At 31.9% G+C, this 17,327-nt stretch overlaps 1 protein-coding gene across 1 annotated transcript; it reads right to left on the reverse strand.

Annotated features, from left to right (window-relative positions):
* Positions 1-2,095: 2,095 nt before the first annotated feature.
* Positions 2,096-16,660, reverse strand: LOC126736472 (syntaxin-16). Its single transcript, XM_050440852.1, has 4 exons — positions 16,435-16,660; positions 16,049-16,218; positions 2,866-3,081; positions 2,096-2,808 (listed from the first exon to the last, which is right to left on the reverse strand). The coding sequence occupies exons 1-4, from the start codon at positions 16,513-16,515 to the stop codon at positions 2,346-2,348; spliced, it is 930 nt and encodes a 309-aa protein (XP_050296809.1). The 5' UTR covers positions 16,516-16,660; the 3' UTR covers positions 2,096-2,345.
* Between the last annotated feature and the right edge of the window lie 667 nt (positions 16,661-17,327).

The raw sequence follows: 17,327 nt of genomic DNA on the forward strand, positions 1-17,327 counted from the left end.
TTGAGCAGTAGTTTGGATGCGCTCGCGCAGATATTTACCACATATTTCTGCGAATGTCTAAAGGAATATTTTCCAAAAGGATGGGGAGAATATGGAGATAATATTCAGCATTGAGATTTTGCAGCAACTCAAACGGTCCTATAATTTCACCATTAATAATCCCTGTCCACAAATTGATTTTAAATTGGTATTGCGATTTATCTTTTCTATTAATATGTGGATTTTCCAATTGCCAGCTATGTAAATTATGCAGATTCAAAAATCCATCTTTGCGGCAGGTTGATTCGTCGCCCCACAAGATATTTTTAAACCAATTTCCATCTCGCATACTTCTCAACATCGTACGACAAAAATCTACTCTTGCTTCATAGTCTCTTGGTTCGAGCGTCTGAACGCGCTGCACATGATACGGATGGAACCCATAAGTTCGTTTTAAAATTTTTTGAGCTCTGCTTTTGGATATACCTGTACGTCGTTCTATGGCACGTACCGAGGTACTGGGATCCGCATCTCTCTCCTTCAAAACTTCCTCTTCTCCTTCTAAATGCGGCCTACCTTCACGAGCGCCACCTACGCCTTTTCCAGGAAATCTTCCTTCGAGCAATGCAGCATGCTCTTTAATAAAAACTCGGTGGTCTAGATGACGGGCGTTAGGGTACCTTTCTCTGTATAATTCAGAGGCTGTCCTGGCGTTTCCTTCACACAAGCCGTAAATGAAGTGCATATTTGCATACTCAAGTGATGTGTATTGCGGCATACTAACAACTAGAGGTATTAAAAAACTTTAAAGCTTAAGTTAGTGCCAAGTTGTCAACGGTGACAATTTTAATATCGGTGTCATAGGTCATAGATATAAAGAGGATAAGAGGAAAGAAATATAAGTAGGTTATTAGATGGGCAACTGCCTATGTACGGGCTTGGCTGTTGTACTCGTGGCGCCCTCCAGCGTCCGGAAAATCCACATATTAATAGAGAAGATAAATCGCAATACCAATTTAAAATCAATTTGTGGACAGGGATTATTAATGGTGAAATTATAGGACTGTTTGAGTTGCCGCAAAATCTCAATGCTGAATATTATCTCCATTTTTTGCAAAATATTCTCCCCATCCTTTTGGAAAATGTTCCTTTAGACATTCGCAGAAATATGTGGCTGCAACACGACGGATGTCCTGCGCACTACGGTGTGCAAGTTAGAAATTTTTTAAATGAATCCTACCCTAACCGATGGATCGGACGTCTAGGACCTATACTGTGGCCCCCACGGTCACCTGACCTAAATCCTCTTGATTTTTTTACTGGGGATGCCTCAAAGAAATTGTATACACGAGACCCATACAAAACATTGAAAATCTGCGCGAGCGCATCCAAACTGCTGCTCGAGAGATAAATAGAGCTGGCCACGCTCAACGGATTAAGCGATCCTTTATAAGGTGTAGGGCGTGTATAGCAGCAGGTGGTGGCAATTTTGAACACCTTTTGTAAAATTGCAAAACACAAATAAACCGAATTAATTTACATCGAAAAAAAAAAAAGATTTTTTTTTCACAAAATAGTTCTTTCGGCATTAAGACAACCATTTTTTTTTGAGGTTAACAAAAAATTCAAAAAGTTTTTGTCTTTAATACGGCATGGGATAAATAAGTTTGTACGCTAATGCGCACCAAGATTCTATTATTATTTTATTGCGTCATAGAACTTCAAACTTTTTGAAAAGAAAAAAAAATCCGATATTGCAATTTAAAAAAATTTTCCTGTGAAAAATATTTGCATAACTGAAAAATTTTAATACGCATCATAAAGCGCATCTATCGGCAAATAATATCCAACCGAAGAAATTGTGATTTTTTTTTCATTTAGTGACACCATAAAAAAACTGATTACAGGTAGATATTTCTTAAAATTTTGCAAAAATCAAAATATCTCGAAAACCGTAACACTTTCGTTAGAGCTATGTTGAATTATTCTGATTGGAAATAGTCCAATCTATTAGGAGTTTTCATTTGGACCACTATTTACGGGACACCCTGTAAACAATGTAAACAGAAAAGTTGTTACCTCTTTGGTCAATCAATACGTAATATTATACAACATATTTTAGCAAAAAGAAACAATTATATATATTACACAAAAATTACATCATATATATATTTAAAATATTTGGCTTTGTTAACTGTTCTATTAAAATAAATATAATATTCAGCAGTAATACTTATTTCTCCTATACATCCTTTATATCTCTGCATCACATAAATCCAAATATTGGAGAGGATCATGAAATGAAATGAAGCTTATACTAACTTTATGAAAAAGTTCATTTATACATATTAACCTAAAGGAATATATTATAACTTTACAATAATCAAAATAAAAGTCAGTAAAATAGTAAGTGCAGCCAATGTAACAATAACACACATTTTCCTGTTTTTTCTCTGATATGTGTCAGCTTTTTGTAGTTGTTTGTAACCTTCATATACCTGAATTTGCGTGTTTTCTATATTATAATCTATCCTATCTAGTACTGTCCCTTGATCTGCTACCATTTGCGATAAATCCTTGAAGATTTCATTTAAATCCACAATAGACTTTACTATCGCGTTGACTTCTTTTTCTCTCTCCTGGGCAAATCTTGTGTTCTCTTCCTCTAACATCAAAAGTTGTTGCTGAGACATTCGTTGCGTGTTTACAAAAAAACTGTCAATATCTTCAGTGTCATTGTTTAATAAATCTGGATCTGTCTGTTCAAAGTACATTTTCGACCTGTCCTCACGACCTTGTATTTGTCTTAAATAACTATTTTGTGTAGCCCTAAAAATACATATTTATTATCAAAACTGGGTTTAAAAAGTGCGTTTTTATTAATACCTAAAACTAGATGAAAGATCTTGTAAAGCATTTGCTAAAGACATATAAACATTTACTGTTAGTCTTTGTTCCTTTACGTCGTTTTCTAATGAGTGACTCTTGATTATTTGCAAAAGTCGGTGAATTTCATTAAACATCCTAGTAATCTCCTGCGTACAGTTGTCTATAGCTATTTCATCATCTGGACTATCATCAAAAGTTGACCTATTTAAATGCCTGGAAAAAAAATTAATACATATTAACAAACTTGTAGGATATAATATATTCGTAAATATATGACACCTCTGTGGTCAACCTAACGCCAGTGGTTCTTGAAACATAATCAAAGTCGTTTATATCGCACTTCACATAAGAAGGACTCAACTCTTTAATAAATTAAGATACAATTTGCTAATATTTCCAGACATTTAGCATTTTAAATGAGATTTTGAATGAATGAATATGAATATTTTAAATGATCTTATTTCAAATGAGATATTATATCTATAGGTTCAGAGATGTGGTGACAAAAAGATCAGGGGGGCTTCCTTAAAAAAGTGACTAAATCCGGTATTTTTACCTCCACTTTATTTGGCGTGTTGCTTTATTCGTGAGAAAAAAAATATACAGTTTAATATAACTAATATGAAGACTTAAAATTTAAACCTAGGAATTGATTTATACATTTTTAATAATACTTCAAAAATTAATTGGAAAACCACAATGTGTTTTGTTGAATTTTTGCTGAATTCAACCAATATGCTTATGTAAATATGGTGAGACCAGAATCATTTTTCCCAGTATTGAAAGATGAAAGCGGGAAATTGACGCTATATTAATTATTAACTATATTGCGGGAAATTGAGGTTACAAGAACTGATGTTGCTTCCAGAAGAACTACCAGAATTGTTGCTGGCAACAAGGATAATTTAGAAAAAGTTGCGAATATTCCATCCACAAAAGCTGATACAATATCAGACGATATATGAATTGGAGATAAATCAGTCTGGCGAGTTTTGCAGCAGCTACATAAGGATGTAGTAGGACGTACGAAGAATCCAATCTTTTTTTATTGATTTATAATGTGCATTCGCAGCGAGTAGTACGTTATTTTTTGGATCCGACTAAATTAAAAATATCTACGGCTATCAAGCAAGTGTCTTTTCAGTTTTTTGAACAATTCATGTTACTAGTCATTCTAGCTGCGTATCAAATAATTTATAACATTAGTGCTTGAGAAATTGGTATATCGATATATATTACAATGGGTTTATTCTCAAATTAAGTAGAATGGTGTTTACCGAGCGGCAAAAAAACGAATTACTCTCTATTGTAAAGTAGTCATCGAAAGGTATTGTCAGCGAAATATTTAACGACAATGAATTCTTGGATTTACTGGTTAGGAAGCTAGCTGATATCGTGTCGCAAAAAATAGACAATCGGATTTTGACCTTAGAATTGTTATGGAACTTGTTATGAAAACAAAGTTAAAAAATGTTCTAACGGAAAAGGATGAAATTTGTATGAACATGGATTAATTACAACAGAATACGAAGCTAACTCAACTAATTGATTGTCCTTCCTGAGGGTAAGACAGAGGTAAAAAATAAAGTATCTAGGCTTAAACAAGATAAGTTTAATATTCCAAATATTAACATTAAGCGTGCTATTATTGATAAGGTGTGGATAGTGGATGGGAAAATAGTTGCAAACTTGAATGGAAGAAGGAATGTACTAGAGACGGAGGAGGATATTTTGAAATATGATAAGTAACATATAGGCGAAGGCCTTATTTGACAATAGTATTGTATATCTTACCTTTAAATTATTTACGAAATTCATTTATTTTAGATTATTATTATAATTTTTTTTTTAGTTTAATTTTTAAGCAATTAATTACATATAGCTTTTTTAAATGTGCGTTCTTCAATACCTCATTTTGCGGATGTAAAATCATTACTATTGCAGGAAAATTATGATATTCTTGGAATTTCCGAAACATAGTTGTCGTCTTGAAGCTTACGTGCAGATAAGATGGTTATACTTTTAATAGGTTGATAGAGTTGCAAAAGGTTGTGAAGTTGGTATGTATGTCAAAAATATATTTAATTTTAAAATTATAAATTCTTTACAAACGGAAAATGTAGAACAGGTATGGATTAGATTTACATTTGTTATCGGGTCTATTTATAGACCACCAAAAGGCCAGTTTTTTGATTTTTTAAGTATTTTCGAGGACTGCTTATCGACATTTCCAATAGACATGTTATTTGTGGTGGTGATTTTAATTTAATAGATTTAAAAAATAAGATTTTGTTAGTGTTCAAGAATTTCTTTCTTGCCTTGGAGGAGTATTTAACTTACACCAAATAGTAAATTCTCCAACTAGAGTCATTGATAAAAGTAATACTATTATAGACTTAATTGTACTACCTAAGGAAGAACATTATACTTTTTTCACAAAAAACGTTCCCCAAATATCAGATCATATATTAATACAATGCTCTTTAGATACCCAAATAATTAATAATAATAGAAAATATGTTGTTATGCGAAATCTAAAACGCATTGATAAAGAATTATTACTGGAATTCTTAAATAGTACATATTTTGAAGATATAGTGTACATTGCAGATATTAACCATTAAGGTATCATGTTTTATAACTTTATAAAAGATATTTTTGATGCTCTGGCTCTTTTAAAAAGTATCAACATAAAAAAGCAAAAACCACCCTGGTTAACAGACACTATAGAGACCATTATTAAACTTGTGGGGGGGGGGCGTTAGGGATATAGCGTTTAAAAATACAAAAGTACAAAAGATAAAAGTCATTCATCTATAGCGATTAAAAACGAAAAAAAGAGAAATTTGGAATCTATCGAGAGGAAGTAATAAAGTTCTTTAGAAAAAAAAGTAAGAAATGTACATATCGTATCCAAAAATAATAATCGATGTCTTCCTGATAACTTAAATAAACTTACAGATATAAATGTTTTTTTGCAATTTTCTGAAAATAAATATCCTCTCTATTATCGTAATAGTTCTAAACAATTAAAGAGTTCTAACAAATTAAAACTGTAAATAACAAATTTATATTTCACACAGTTAGTGTAGATGAGGTAAGGACGCAACTCTATTATATTCAATCATTGCCATCGGTTACGGATTCGATAAATATAGAAATGTTGTTATTGTATCGAACTAGAATTCAGAAGGATTATATTTTCCTAGAATATGTAAAAATCTTAGTTTTTTTGCAGATATTTTAATTTCCTTTGTTACCCATGATTTCTTTTTTTCTTTTTAAAGGAATTTAACAGCTTAAAGAGTTTGATGTTAAAATCAATTAATTTTATTGCAATCCCTTTTAAACTTAATAAATTTTGCTTTACTGTATATCCTTCCCCTTTGCACGATTTTAGTATTCTTAATGTTTAAGTTTACAATAGATAAAATAGCTTCATGATCTGATAAGGCAGACGGTACTACATCCGTAAAGCAAGAATTACTCTCATTAAAATGTACACAAAAATAATCAATTACTGTACTAGATAAATTGGTTATATGGGTTGGATCCTCTACCAACATTTTTAAGTTAAAAGAATAAAATATTTCAGATAGGCATTAAGTATGTAAACAATCCTTATCTAAATAATTAATATTAAAATTTCCTGCAACTAATACCCTTGACTTCACTGGGAAAATGGAAACCAAATCTCTAACCTGCGTAGAAAGTCCGGAAATCTACCGCGTGGCAGCCTATATACATAGCACATAAATATAGAACAATTTACCAAACACCAGTGAGAAGTCGATTTCATTTTCCACATCAAATTGTTATAATCAAGTACATTATAAAAGTATCCTACTTGGTACAAATCTTCACGAACGAATATTGCAGTATCTCCCCCGATCGAATTATTTCTACAGAATGAGGAAACCATCACATATTGAGAAATATCATGGGGTTCATCAATCTTAAATAAGTGTTCTGTAAATAAAAAAAGTGAGGGCCATTTATGATAATAAATAATGTATGAAATAATTTATGATATAAAAATATTACTAATCCATTAACTTTATTACGTAAAGACTGGATATTTAATACAAGACAAGACATATTAGATGAAGTCATGTAACCGGATATATCGGGCTTGGTTTATCTAAAAAATATATTTCATCAGTAACCGAGTCAACTGATTAAGTGAAAAGTACCTCGCCCGAAACCCCATCAGATCCAAAATCTATACCACACTCGGGATGAAGATCAACACCAACCTGAGTATCAATTTGAAGTAATTTTTGATATCTATCAAACTCAAAAAAATGTAAAAGTTTTTTATACAATATATTTGCTAATAGACACATGCCTCTAGAATTCAAATAAAAACTATTCCTATAAAAAATTTTAAAGCTAAATGTGTTCTGTAAGCCCAGTAACTTAATATGACTAGAATAAAAAGATAAATCTGACATACAATTAAAAGTCTTAGTACTAATAAGATAAAACTTATTAATATACGTAGGATTAACAGGAATTATACATATAATTACATTTGTAAAAAAAGCATTCTTCAGCTAATGAGGTTAAAGATTTAGCAGAAATATCAACATTGTTTACTACCGCCAAAACCATCACAAAATCTGACAAGGTTAAATAACTGAAATCCACACCCGAAATAACATCATTAAACCTAGCATGATGCTTAGAAATTACCTGAATGGCATAGGTATCTAAAAAAATAGTGCAAAGCAGAATAAATATTTTTTCCATAATCATCAGTTAATACCAATACTTTTTGTTGAGACTTTTTTTTGAGAACTTGTTTTTGCTTTACACTTAACTCAGATTTATCGACACATAACTAATCCCTCATAGGGCAGCGAGTTATCACAGGCATCCTGGACTTCTAACTGCTGTATTTTATTCTTAAGGTAAGCTATTTCCAATGAATATGCATGATTCTCATCCTCTAATGCTTGAATGGAATAAACCATGTTTCTATTTAATAATGTGGATTCCTGTCCCTTTTCCATTGGATCATGTTATCACAATGCTCATTTGTTTTCTTCAAAGCTTTCTTTTCACCCCTTACTTTATACATTTCTTCACTCAAGGTAGCAATTTCCAAACGTTTGTCATTTAGAGTTTCCACAATTTTTTTTTCATTTTCAAGAATATCTTCTTCAAAGTCTTGAGTTAGTCTACGGCTTTTGGTAATTTGTAGCTCCATTTTTCCAATTATTTCATTTAGTGAAGCTATTTTTGATGTAGCTGTCTAAACTTGTCATCATTCTTGATTTGAATGAGATCAAACAGGTCATCCTTGCTTTTAAGTTTAATTTTAATATAATGATTCTCCTTTCTCAAATTGTCCAAGTCCTCCTACTATTGATTCACAAGAAGAGCCTTTTTCAAAACCAGTCTCGCATTGTTCGGAACAAAAGATTTTTTGTTTATCTATTTTTTTGTGGGTTCTAAAATCCCTTTCTAAACAGCTAGGGTGAAATAAATTTTACAAACAACGCAGCAGTAGTACACATAAGTCTTATTACCACAGCACCTAAATCTAAATTTGCAGTCCATCCTGTATTTTTATCATTAATATATTGTACAAAAATTTGTACAATACCGTCTAGTTAGTCAACCAGAACTTTGATATTGAAGGCCAGGTAAAAATTAAGGTCAGCCTTATCTGCATACCATAAGCACAGCACAGGAGATTTCAATAGGATGGTACTCATCAAACAATAGGAGAGCAACTTTCATATTTTGTTTTTTTAGGAACTGATAACACAGGTTTTATTAAATAAATAGTTACACTACGGTTTTCTGTGATTTAAAAAAGCACTAATTATTGTTTTTGACTATTAACACACCAAACAAACGAACACATAAACTTTAGGCTTTATTTTAATATAGAACTTAACTAAAAAACGTAAAATTTTTTACCGTCGCTAAAAGCAATAAATGCGGAGCGATATTTTAGTCATACGTCGCTTTGGACTGCTTTACAATGAACTGACTATAACGTTTATCAAAAATTATCTTAAGGATGGAATGCAGTATGATGAAACTAGTGTAGGTCAGTCAGTCAACTAGAAAAAATATTGGTTGCGGTGTGCCGCAAGGTTCAATCCTAGGGCCACTTTTATTCATAATATATACTCTCAACTTTACATCATGTATGAAAAATATGACAGCACATTTTTATGCTGACGACACTCAAGTTCTTTATTCATTCGACACAAGTGCTTGGCTGGTGGCGCAAGCTTTAAAATAACTCGTTTTTTTGCAATTTATATATTGACTTGCTTGAACTGTTATATTGATTATTGTGCAAAAAATAAATGGTATTATTATTACTTATTTCAGCTGATATCCACACCATATTCTTTTTTGTTGGTAGTATTGGTAGATTGGCAACGTTGTACTAGATTCGATAAGTTTGTTTATAAAGTGTTCTCGTTAAAATTTTGTAAATTAAGCCTTTAGTGTACTAAAAAACATCCTTTTTCTGTTGAGAGCTGTCGAGTGCATCGAGTATTATGAATTTAGATGGTAAATAGTCCCTAAATACTATTTTTTATTGTATTGTATTGCCGTTATTATAAGCCGTAATCCGCCAACCGGACTCTAAACGATTAAGCTCCGTGCAGTACGTGGTACTTGCTCATAGGCTCGAAGCGGGGTTGCCGTTGTCTGTTAATTTTCCCGCGACTGAATAAAGATGACGCTTCCAAGAAGTTGCCGCCATTGTGGGAAAGGAATAGGCAAGAAAATAAAATTGCAATGTGGCATATGTAAAGGACTTTACCACTTAACATGTGAGAATGTATCGGAGGTTGAGGCACGAATTATGCAGGAGGATAGGACACCCTGGAACTGCAGTACTTGTGTTCGTAGGTCATCGAGTCATTTTTCACAGCCAACTACTTCAATTCGAGACAAGGACACGTCATTTATGGATCAACACAGAAGGAGTTCGTCCCTCTTTGTTCCACAGTCTGAGACTCTTACATCGCGTGATACTGAATTAAAAGTTTTAATTCAGGAGCTACAGAGTGAGGCCAGAGAAATGAGAAAATCTATGGATTTTTTAAATGAGAAGTACGAGGATGAATTAAAACGCACCAAAGTTCTATCGGAGATGGTTTCTGAGATCGCAAGAGACAACCAAGAATTAAAAATGGAGGTGCAAAAACTGAAATCAGCCATAAATATGAACGAGACTGCTAAAATAAAAAATAATGTTTGTGTTACTGGACTTCTAGCTTCTGTTAAAGTGGAAAATAAAGATACTTGTGTATTAAAATTGCTACATAGGGTGTGTCGAGACGTCAAAGAAAGTGATGTGGACAAGATGCAACACATACCGGTTAAAAATGGGGTTAAAACCATAATTACCTTGAAATCTGAGAATTTAAAGCAGCGTCTCCTACGATCCAGGGCCACCAAGGGAAAATCACTGCAATCAATTCAGGTATGGGAGATTCAGCAACACCGATTTATATAGAAGGGGAGCTCACAAAAGAAACTTATCTACTTCTTAAGAGGACCAAGCAGCATTTAAAGGACTCGTATAAATATATTTGGCACAGAAATGGCAACATTTTAGTTCGAAAAGCTGATGGTGAAAGGTACTTAGTAATTAGGAATGATATGGACTTAGATGAAATTACTGCTTAATACTTCTTATTATCATATTTTGAGTATATACTTTTTTGTTTATTTATTTTTAATTTACCTATTATAAAATCATTTAAAGAATATGGCGGACAAACTAAAAATAGGTCAAATTAATATTCGTACCTTGTTGCCAAAGTTTATTAATTTTAAATCTTATGTATTAGATAATAATGTAGATATAGTAGGGTTATCTGAAACCTGGTTAACTAATTACACGACGGATGAGTTTCTTCGAATTCCAGGCTATAATTTAGTTAGGCAAGATCGCTCTACTGGTCGAGGAGGGGAGGGGGGGGGGTAATGTTTTATGTAAAGAGTTTTATTAATTTTCAAATAATTAATTATTTAACTGGGAATTATGCAGAACAATTATGGTTAAAAATCAAAATTGAAAACAAGGTATTTATAGTAGGATGTTATTATAGGCCGCCCAATAGTAATATTAATAATTTTTATGATGAATTTGAGGTAAATGTTTCCACTTTACTAACAGAATGTGACCTTTTCTTGTGTATGGGCGACTTTAATGTAAATATGTCTAATCTGCAATCTAATGTTGTTGAACTCTTCTCATCCATTCTAGAGTCTTTAAGTTTAAAGCAAATGGTGGATGAACCTACTCATCAAGGACTCTCAGGTGAAACACTTTTGGATTTATTTATTTGCTCGCATGAAGAATTTATTAGTTCGGTAAATATAGATTTAAATTCTAACTTTTCAGATCACTATTTTCTAACATGTGACTTAAGCTTAAAAGTGGCAAAGCCTGAGGCTTTTTTTCATACTTATAGAGATTTTAAAAATTTTAACAAGGAGGATTTCACTAGGCAACTAGAGACCATTCCATTTAATGTAATTTTTTATTTGACAAATTTAAACGCTAAGATCGATGCATTTACCAACTGTTTAATAGAACTTTTTGATATTTACGCTCCAAAAAGAACTGTACAAATTACTAAGAAAAAAATTCCTTGGATAACACCTAATTTAAAATATTTAATGTCACTTAGAAATAAAGCTTTAACTAAGTATAAGAGGAGTAAGTTGCGTGATGACTGGGAATCTTATAAAGAGTTAAGAAATTATGTAAGTGCAACTTTTAAGAGGGAACAGAGGGGGTATTTTGAAAATCAAATCAGAATTAACGGATCTAGAGAAAATTGGAAATTGATGCGTGACTTAGATATTTATAATTCATCAAAAAATAGTGCCGGGGCGTTGGTCTGCAGAGGATATTAACAACTATTTTGTTAATATACCACAAGTTAATCCTGATGCGGATTTGTTAAATTTTTACCTTAATAATACATTATCAAAGCCCAATGTTTTTCATTTCAGATTAGCTACGGATCAAGAAGTTAAAGATGCTCTTTTTCAAATTAAATCAAAAGCTATTGGAGATGATGATATTGGTATTGATATGTTGCTACTTTGCTGTCCTATAATTCTCCCTGTAATAACACATTTAGTAAACTATAGTATAGAAAAATAATCTTTTCCTGATAAATGGAAATGCTCTTTGGTAACACCTCTTCCTAAAGTAAATAATCCTGTAGAATTGAAGGACTTACGCCCGGTTAGTATACTTCCTACTCTTTCTAAGGTCTTAGAAAGAATTCTTAATATCTAGATAAGGGAATATGTACAAAAATATAATTTACTACCGGAAGTACAGTCTGGATTTCGACCAGGATACAGTTGCTCGACGGCGCTTTTGAAGGTCACAGATGATATTATTCAAGCTATCGAAAATGACGAACTAACTGTCTTTATTCTTCTAGACTATTCAAAAGCGTTTGACAGGATAAATCACACTCTTCTTTTGGCAATTTTAAAATATCTGGGTTTTGATATACCTTCATGCACCTTAATTGCTAGTTATTTACAAGGTAGAAGTCAAAGGGTAAAATTGAATGGTAAATTGTCCAATGCAAAACAGCTTTTATTTGGTGTTCCACAGGGATCCATTTTGGGACCTCTTCTGACCAGACTAGAATTGTAGCGGATCAATTGGTTGAGTTGAGATTTATCTTACCAGATCACTTAATGGTTACTTAAGGGTTTTTATGTAATACTCTCCCAGGCTTCTTGGAAGAAGTTCAATAAATACGCTTCACATTATAATTCAACATGACAGTAGATTGTCTCATTTTCATCAAGATCAAACAAAGCATTTAAAGAAGTGTACACTAGAAAGCTGTTAGGTAGAGGAGTACTTTTTGTGTAGTCTCACCGCTCACCAGAGTGTACAGCACAATTTTTTTTTATTTGAACACAATTAAAAAAACTTCTGTATGTGACCCTTGTATATTTTGATTATGAAATGCTTTTGCAAAAAATTTCAATTGTATTTATTTAATTGAAACAGTAATAATTTTATTATTATAAAAATTAATCATACCACAAAAAATCGCTATTCTCTTTTTTTCTGAAAAAGAGCTACTACATGTCATTAAAGGACTCAAGGCTGGAAAAGCAACTGGGATAATCTGCCTGCTTATTAAGGGATGTGCTCAGGTTCTTCTGCAAATAATCTCTAATATTAGTTTAAAAACAGGTTCTTTTCCAGATTAATGGAAATGAAATAAAAGAAACTATCATAAATTAATTTACCCTTTATTAAAGACCAGCATATCAATGTATGTCGTGGTTTTAAGAATGGCAAATTCACAATCTGCTGCCTCATTATGTTTCAAATGGTTTTCGGAAATACCCAAACTGATAATTGGGAACTCTTTGATCCCACAGAGAGAAGACATTTTAAAAAACAATCAATTGATGAATCAATAATATTTTCCAAAGGGCATAGCAGTCTAAATAATCTATACCTTAAAAAACAAATCAAAAGAAGTTACAAGGTTTGGATAAGGGCTGGCTCATCCCACATCCCACATCTAGCTACATAGGTGTTTTAAATATAATGAACATATAGCAGAGGCTTCTGAAAGAAATTTTGAAATTTATAGATATATAGAATATTTTAGTAGTCCTGGTAGTCAACATATTTATTTTGACAACCACTATGCCAATTAAGTTGATCTGCACAAATATTTGCAACCCAATACAAGGCAACGAGGAGAAAGTTTATCAATAAATATAAAAACTGCCAAAGATTTGAAAATGTTAATTAGATTATAAAAAGTATAATTTTTTGGCAAATCACATTATTCAATTATAATTAGAAAACAAGAAGATGATAGTCCTAAAGAATTTTATGATTATGATTTGTTCTAAAGCCTAATAAACATACAGGGTATGTTGGCAAATTTGTTAAATATAGAAAAAAAGTAGATTTTTTTTAGATATAGTTGATATCTTATATGGAATTGCATTGTTCTCTAAGAAGATATGCCTTCTATAGAAAAACCTTCACCTAGTGGATGTATTAAAGGTTTAATAACATTTCAGAGAAATATTTATTTATTCAAACTTTCATTTTATTTTTTTAGATGCCATTGAATTATTTTTACCTGAAAAAAAAGATTTTTTGACTTACATAAACAGTAAATATTTGGTACCATAAACTCCCTAGTGCCTAGAGGTATTCTCGTGAAACCTGCCAATATTATTAAAGTATTGGTTTTTGTTAATCTGAACATGTTTTTACAGTATTTAAAAAATTAGGTAAACAAACAGTTAATTAATTATTAAGAAAAGAAAAATACAGTAATGGTTATAGGCTGAATAATTAATATTTCAATGTGTATTTCATATGTATATTTCCAATTATATGATCAATATAATCCAACTACCAGCCCAATTTGTTTTCTTTTTCTGAATGTGAAATAATGTTACATGAAATATTAAAGGATTTTGATATACCAATTTTTAAGTCAATTTTGAAGGAAAGATATCTTTATTTTGACACCTGGCATAAAAGGCTTAATAATTGAAACTCAATGATTTGACAAAGGGTGAGTTTTTGGGTAATTCTGCAGTTTAGCGGCTTTTATCAAAAGTAACGAAAAATTGTCGAATTTTTTGCAAAGTGGGTAGATTTCGATATATATTTTTCACTAAGAGTGGCGGAAAGCCATATTTTATCACGAAGAGGGTGTTATCACGCACTAAATCACTCACTATAGGACGCGATTAATCATTAGAATAACATTGTATACCATTAGTTTTGTCAACAAATAGGTGACAACTGAGGTGAGATTAGGTGTGGTGTTGCCAGTTTTGTTGCTTTTTGTCACTCTGCAGCTGAATCCTTGTCTTCAGTCTGGCTGACTCATGAGTGCTTTCTCTAAAGTGGAGAATTCACTCTGTATTTTTTTAGTCATTCATTATCATAAAATATAAAAAATGATGAATGAAACTAGTGTATAATCATAACATTATACACTAGTTTCATTACATATCATCATGTCAATTACATGTAATAAACACAAATTTGTTTGAATGAAAATTTATTTTTAGGAGTACATCATTTTTAGAATTTCTTTTTTTTAAGTTCTATTAAAATTCACATATTCGTGGCGAATTATATCATATTATTCCGCCACTTTTTTTTTTTTGGTAAAATTAGGCTTTTTAAAAAAAATTGTAATAATACGCAAAATTTGATGAGCGGTGCTTGGATGGGAATCCCATCCTATCCCCTCCCATTCCATCAACACCCAACGGGAAGCGTAAGCTCCCCAAAACACTGCACACATACTCCCAGAGTTGACAACCCGTTTGACAGATAGCGACTGTCATTTAATTTATGCAAAAAAAAAACAGCAAAAAATTTAAATAAATCAGTTTACCTCTATTTGTGAGTACTTCACATTGTTTATAAAGAAACTATTTGCAAAATACACCTTTCGCCACTTTATTAATTTTTTCCAGATAAAATTAAGCTATTTAAAAAAGAAAACCAGGGAAAATATGCCAAATTTGACAAAAGCCACTAAACTGCGGAATCATATTATTTTTAATTCGGACCAAAATCTAAAAATTACCAAAATAACAATATATTATGGGTGTCTTCGGTATGTTTGTTGCACAAAAATAACAGATTTAGTTACAAGAAAAGGTAAAAACAGTTTTTGTGAATTTATTTTATGCATAATACCTAACATTTCATGTGAAAAATATAGAGTGAATTTGCCACTTTAGAGAAGGCACTCATGAGTCATCCACACTGGAGACAAGGCTGAAGCCTGAAGCTGCAGAGTGACAAAACGCAGTAGTGACAGAACTGGCAACACCACACCTAACCTCACCTTAGTTGTAACGTTTTTGTTGACAAAACTAATCGAATACAGGGTTATTCTAATGATGTTATTCTATTTATGTACCATAGTGAGTGATTTATTGCGTGATAACACCCTCTTCGTTATAAAATTTGGCTTTCCACCACTCTTAGTGAAAAATATGTATCCAAATCCACCTATTTTGCAAAAAACCCGACCATTTTTTGTTAGTTTTAACAAAAGCCGCTAAACTGCAGAATTATCATTTTTTGTCTGATTTTAGAAATTAGTACATACAAATTAATATCTATGAGACTTCCATGATGTATTACCTAGAATGAAGGGATTTTAGTTCACCTATTTTGGCCTTCAGCCGAGGCAAGATCATTTGGGCTTTTTCCAAGTAGTCTATCCAAACTGGAGGCATTTTATTGTCATGTCGTCCCGAGTAACCTTCTTCTATGTCAGTTAGTGAAACTAAATGCATTCTTTCTGATGAATCCTTAAATTTAAGAGCATATTATCTACTTACTAATTGTATTAACTATGGGCACCTATTAACTAGTTTTCATGTTTCCTGATGTGTATTTGCTACATATTAATATGCGGTTTGATAACTATGAATGATTTGAGGATATATGGTAGCTATTTTGTGTTTTTGTTTACATAGTAAATTCACATCATTCATGGAAAAAACTAAGAAAGCCTGTCTGCTTACTTGATCAGGATATATTTGTCTACTACGGATGGCATTGTTCCGCATAAGGAGGAAAACATCTGTAAGACTCCGGTGAGCCATTTTAATAACTTTTTCGGGCTATTCAATAATTAAAGTTGAAAAAACGGTTATTTCTCACTTTGTTATGGATTTGATTGCCATATTAAAATCCTCTCACCCGTCATCAGATGTGACAGGTTCTTATTTACATTGAAAAGTGTGATGTTAGTAAATGATGTCAGCTGGAAGATATGTATATGTATGAAGCTAGCGTCCGATCGGTTGCCAACAACTAAAGGTGATTTTTCATGCATTCGTCATACGACGATCCAACAGAATTCTGATTGGTTAGACAATTTACGCGCCAAGTTATATACGAAAATTTTGAATTTTGTCATCCGACTGTTGAAAGTTGAAAAAAAATTATCTTTTTATACGTCTTCTTCTTCCTTTCTTACTGGTCTCTCCAACTAGGCAGTTTAGCCATGGGAATTATTTGACACATATGACAACACATTTTGTTTATCTTTTTGTTTGTTTTAGTTGTCCTTGTTATACAGGGTGTTTTAGTGATGGATTATGGGAGGCCCACTTTTATGATGACCCATATCATATGTTTCCAATAAAAAATTTGAAACAAAATAAATCTAGAACAGCATCTAATTAGCCATGAAAAAATATAAAATTATCGTTTTTTGAATTTTCGATAAAATTAATTTGATTTGACAAAAATTAAAGCAGTCATGGCCTGGCTCAATGGCTAACTAGATGGTGTTGCTAGATTTTTAATTTTTTTATCGGAAATATAAGATGAGGGCAAATAAAAGGGCTCGGCCACCTGAAGGGTTAACTCCCCTGAATCGTCACCTAAAATTGGATTTTCATCATTTGGG

This window comes from Anthonomus grandis, chromosome 5, assembly GCF_022605725.1.
Source record: "Anthonomus grandis grandis chromosome 5, icAntGran1.3, whole genome shotgun sequence".
Lineage (NCBI taxonomy): Eukaryota > Metazoa > Arthropoda > Insecta > Coleoptera > Curculionidae > Anthonomus > Anthonomus grandis.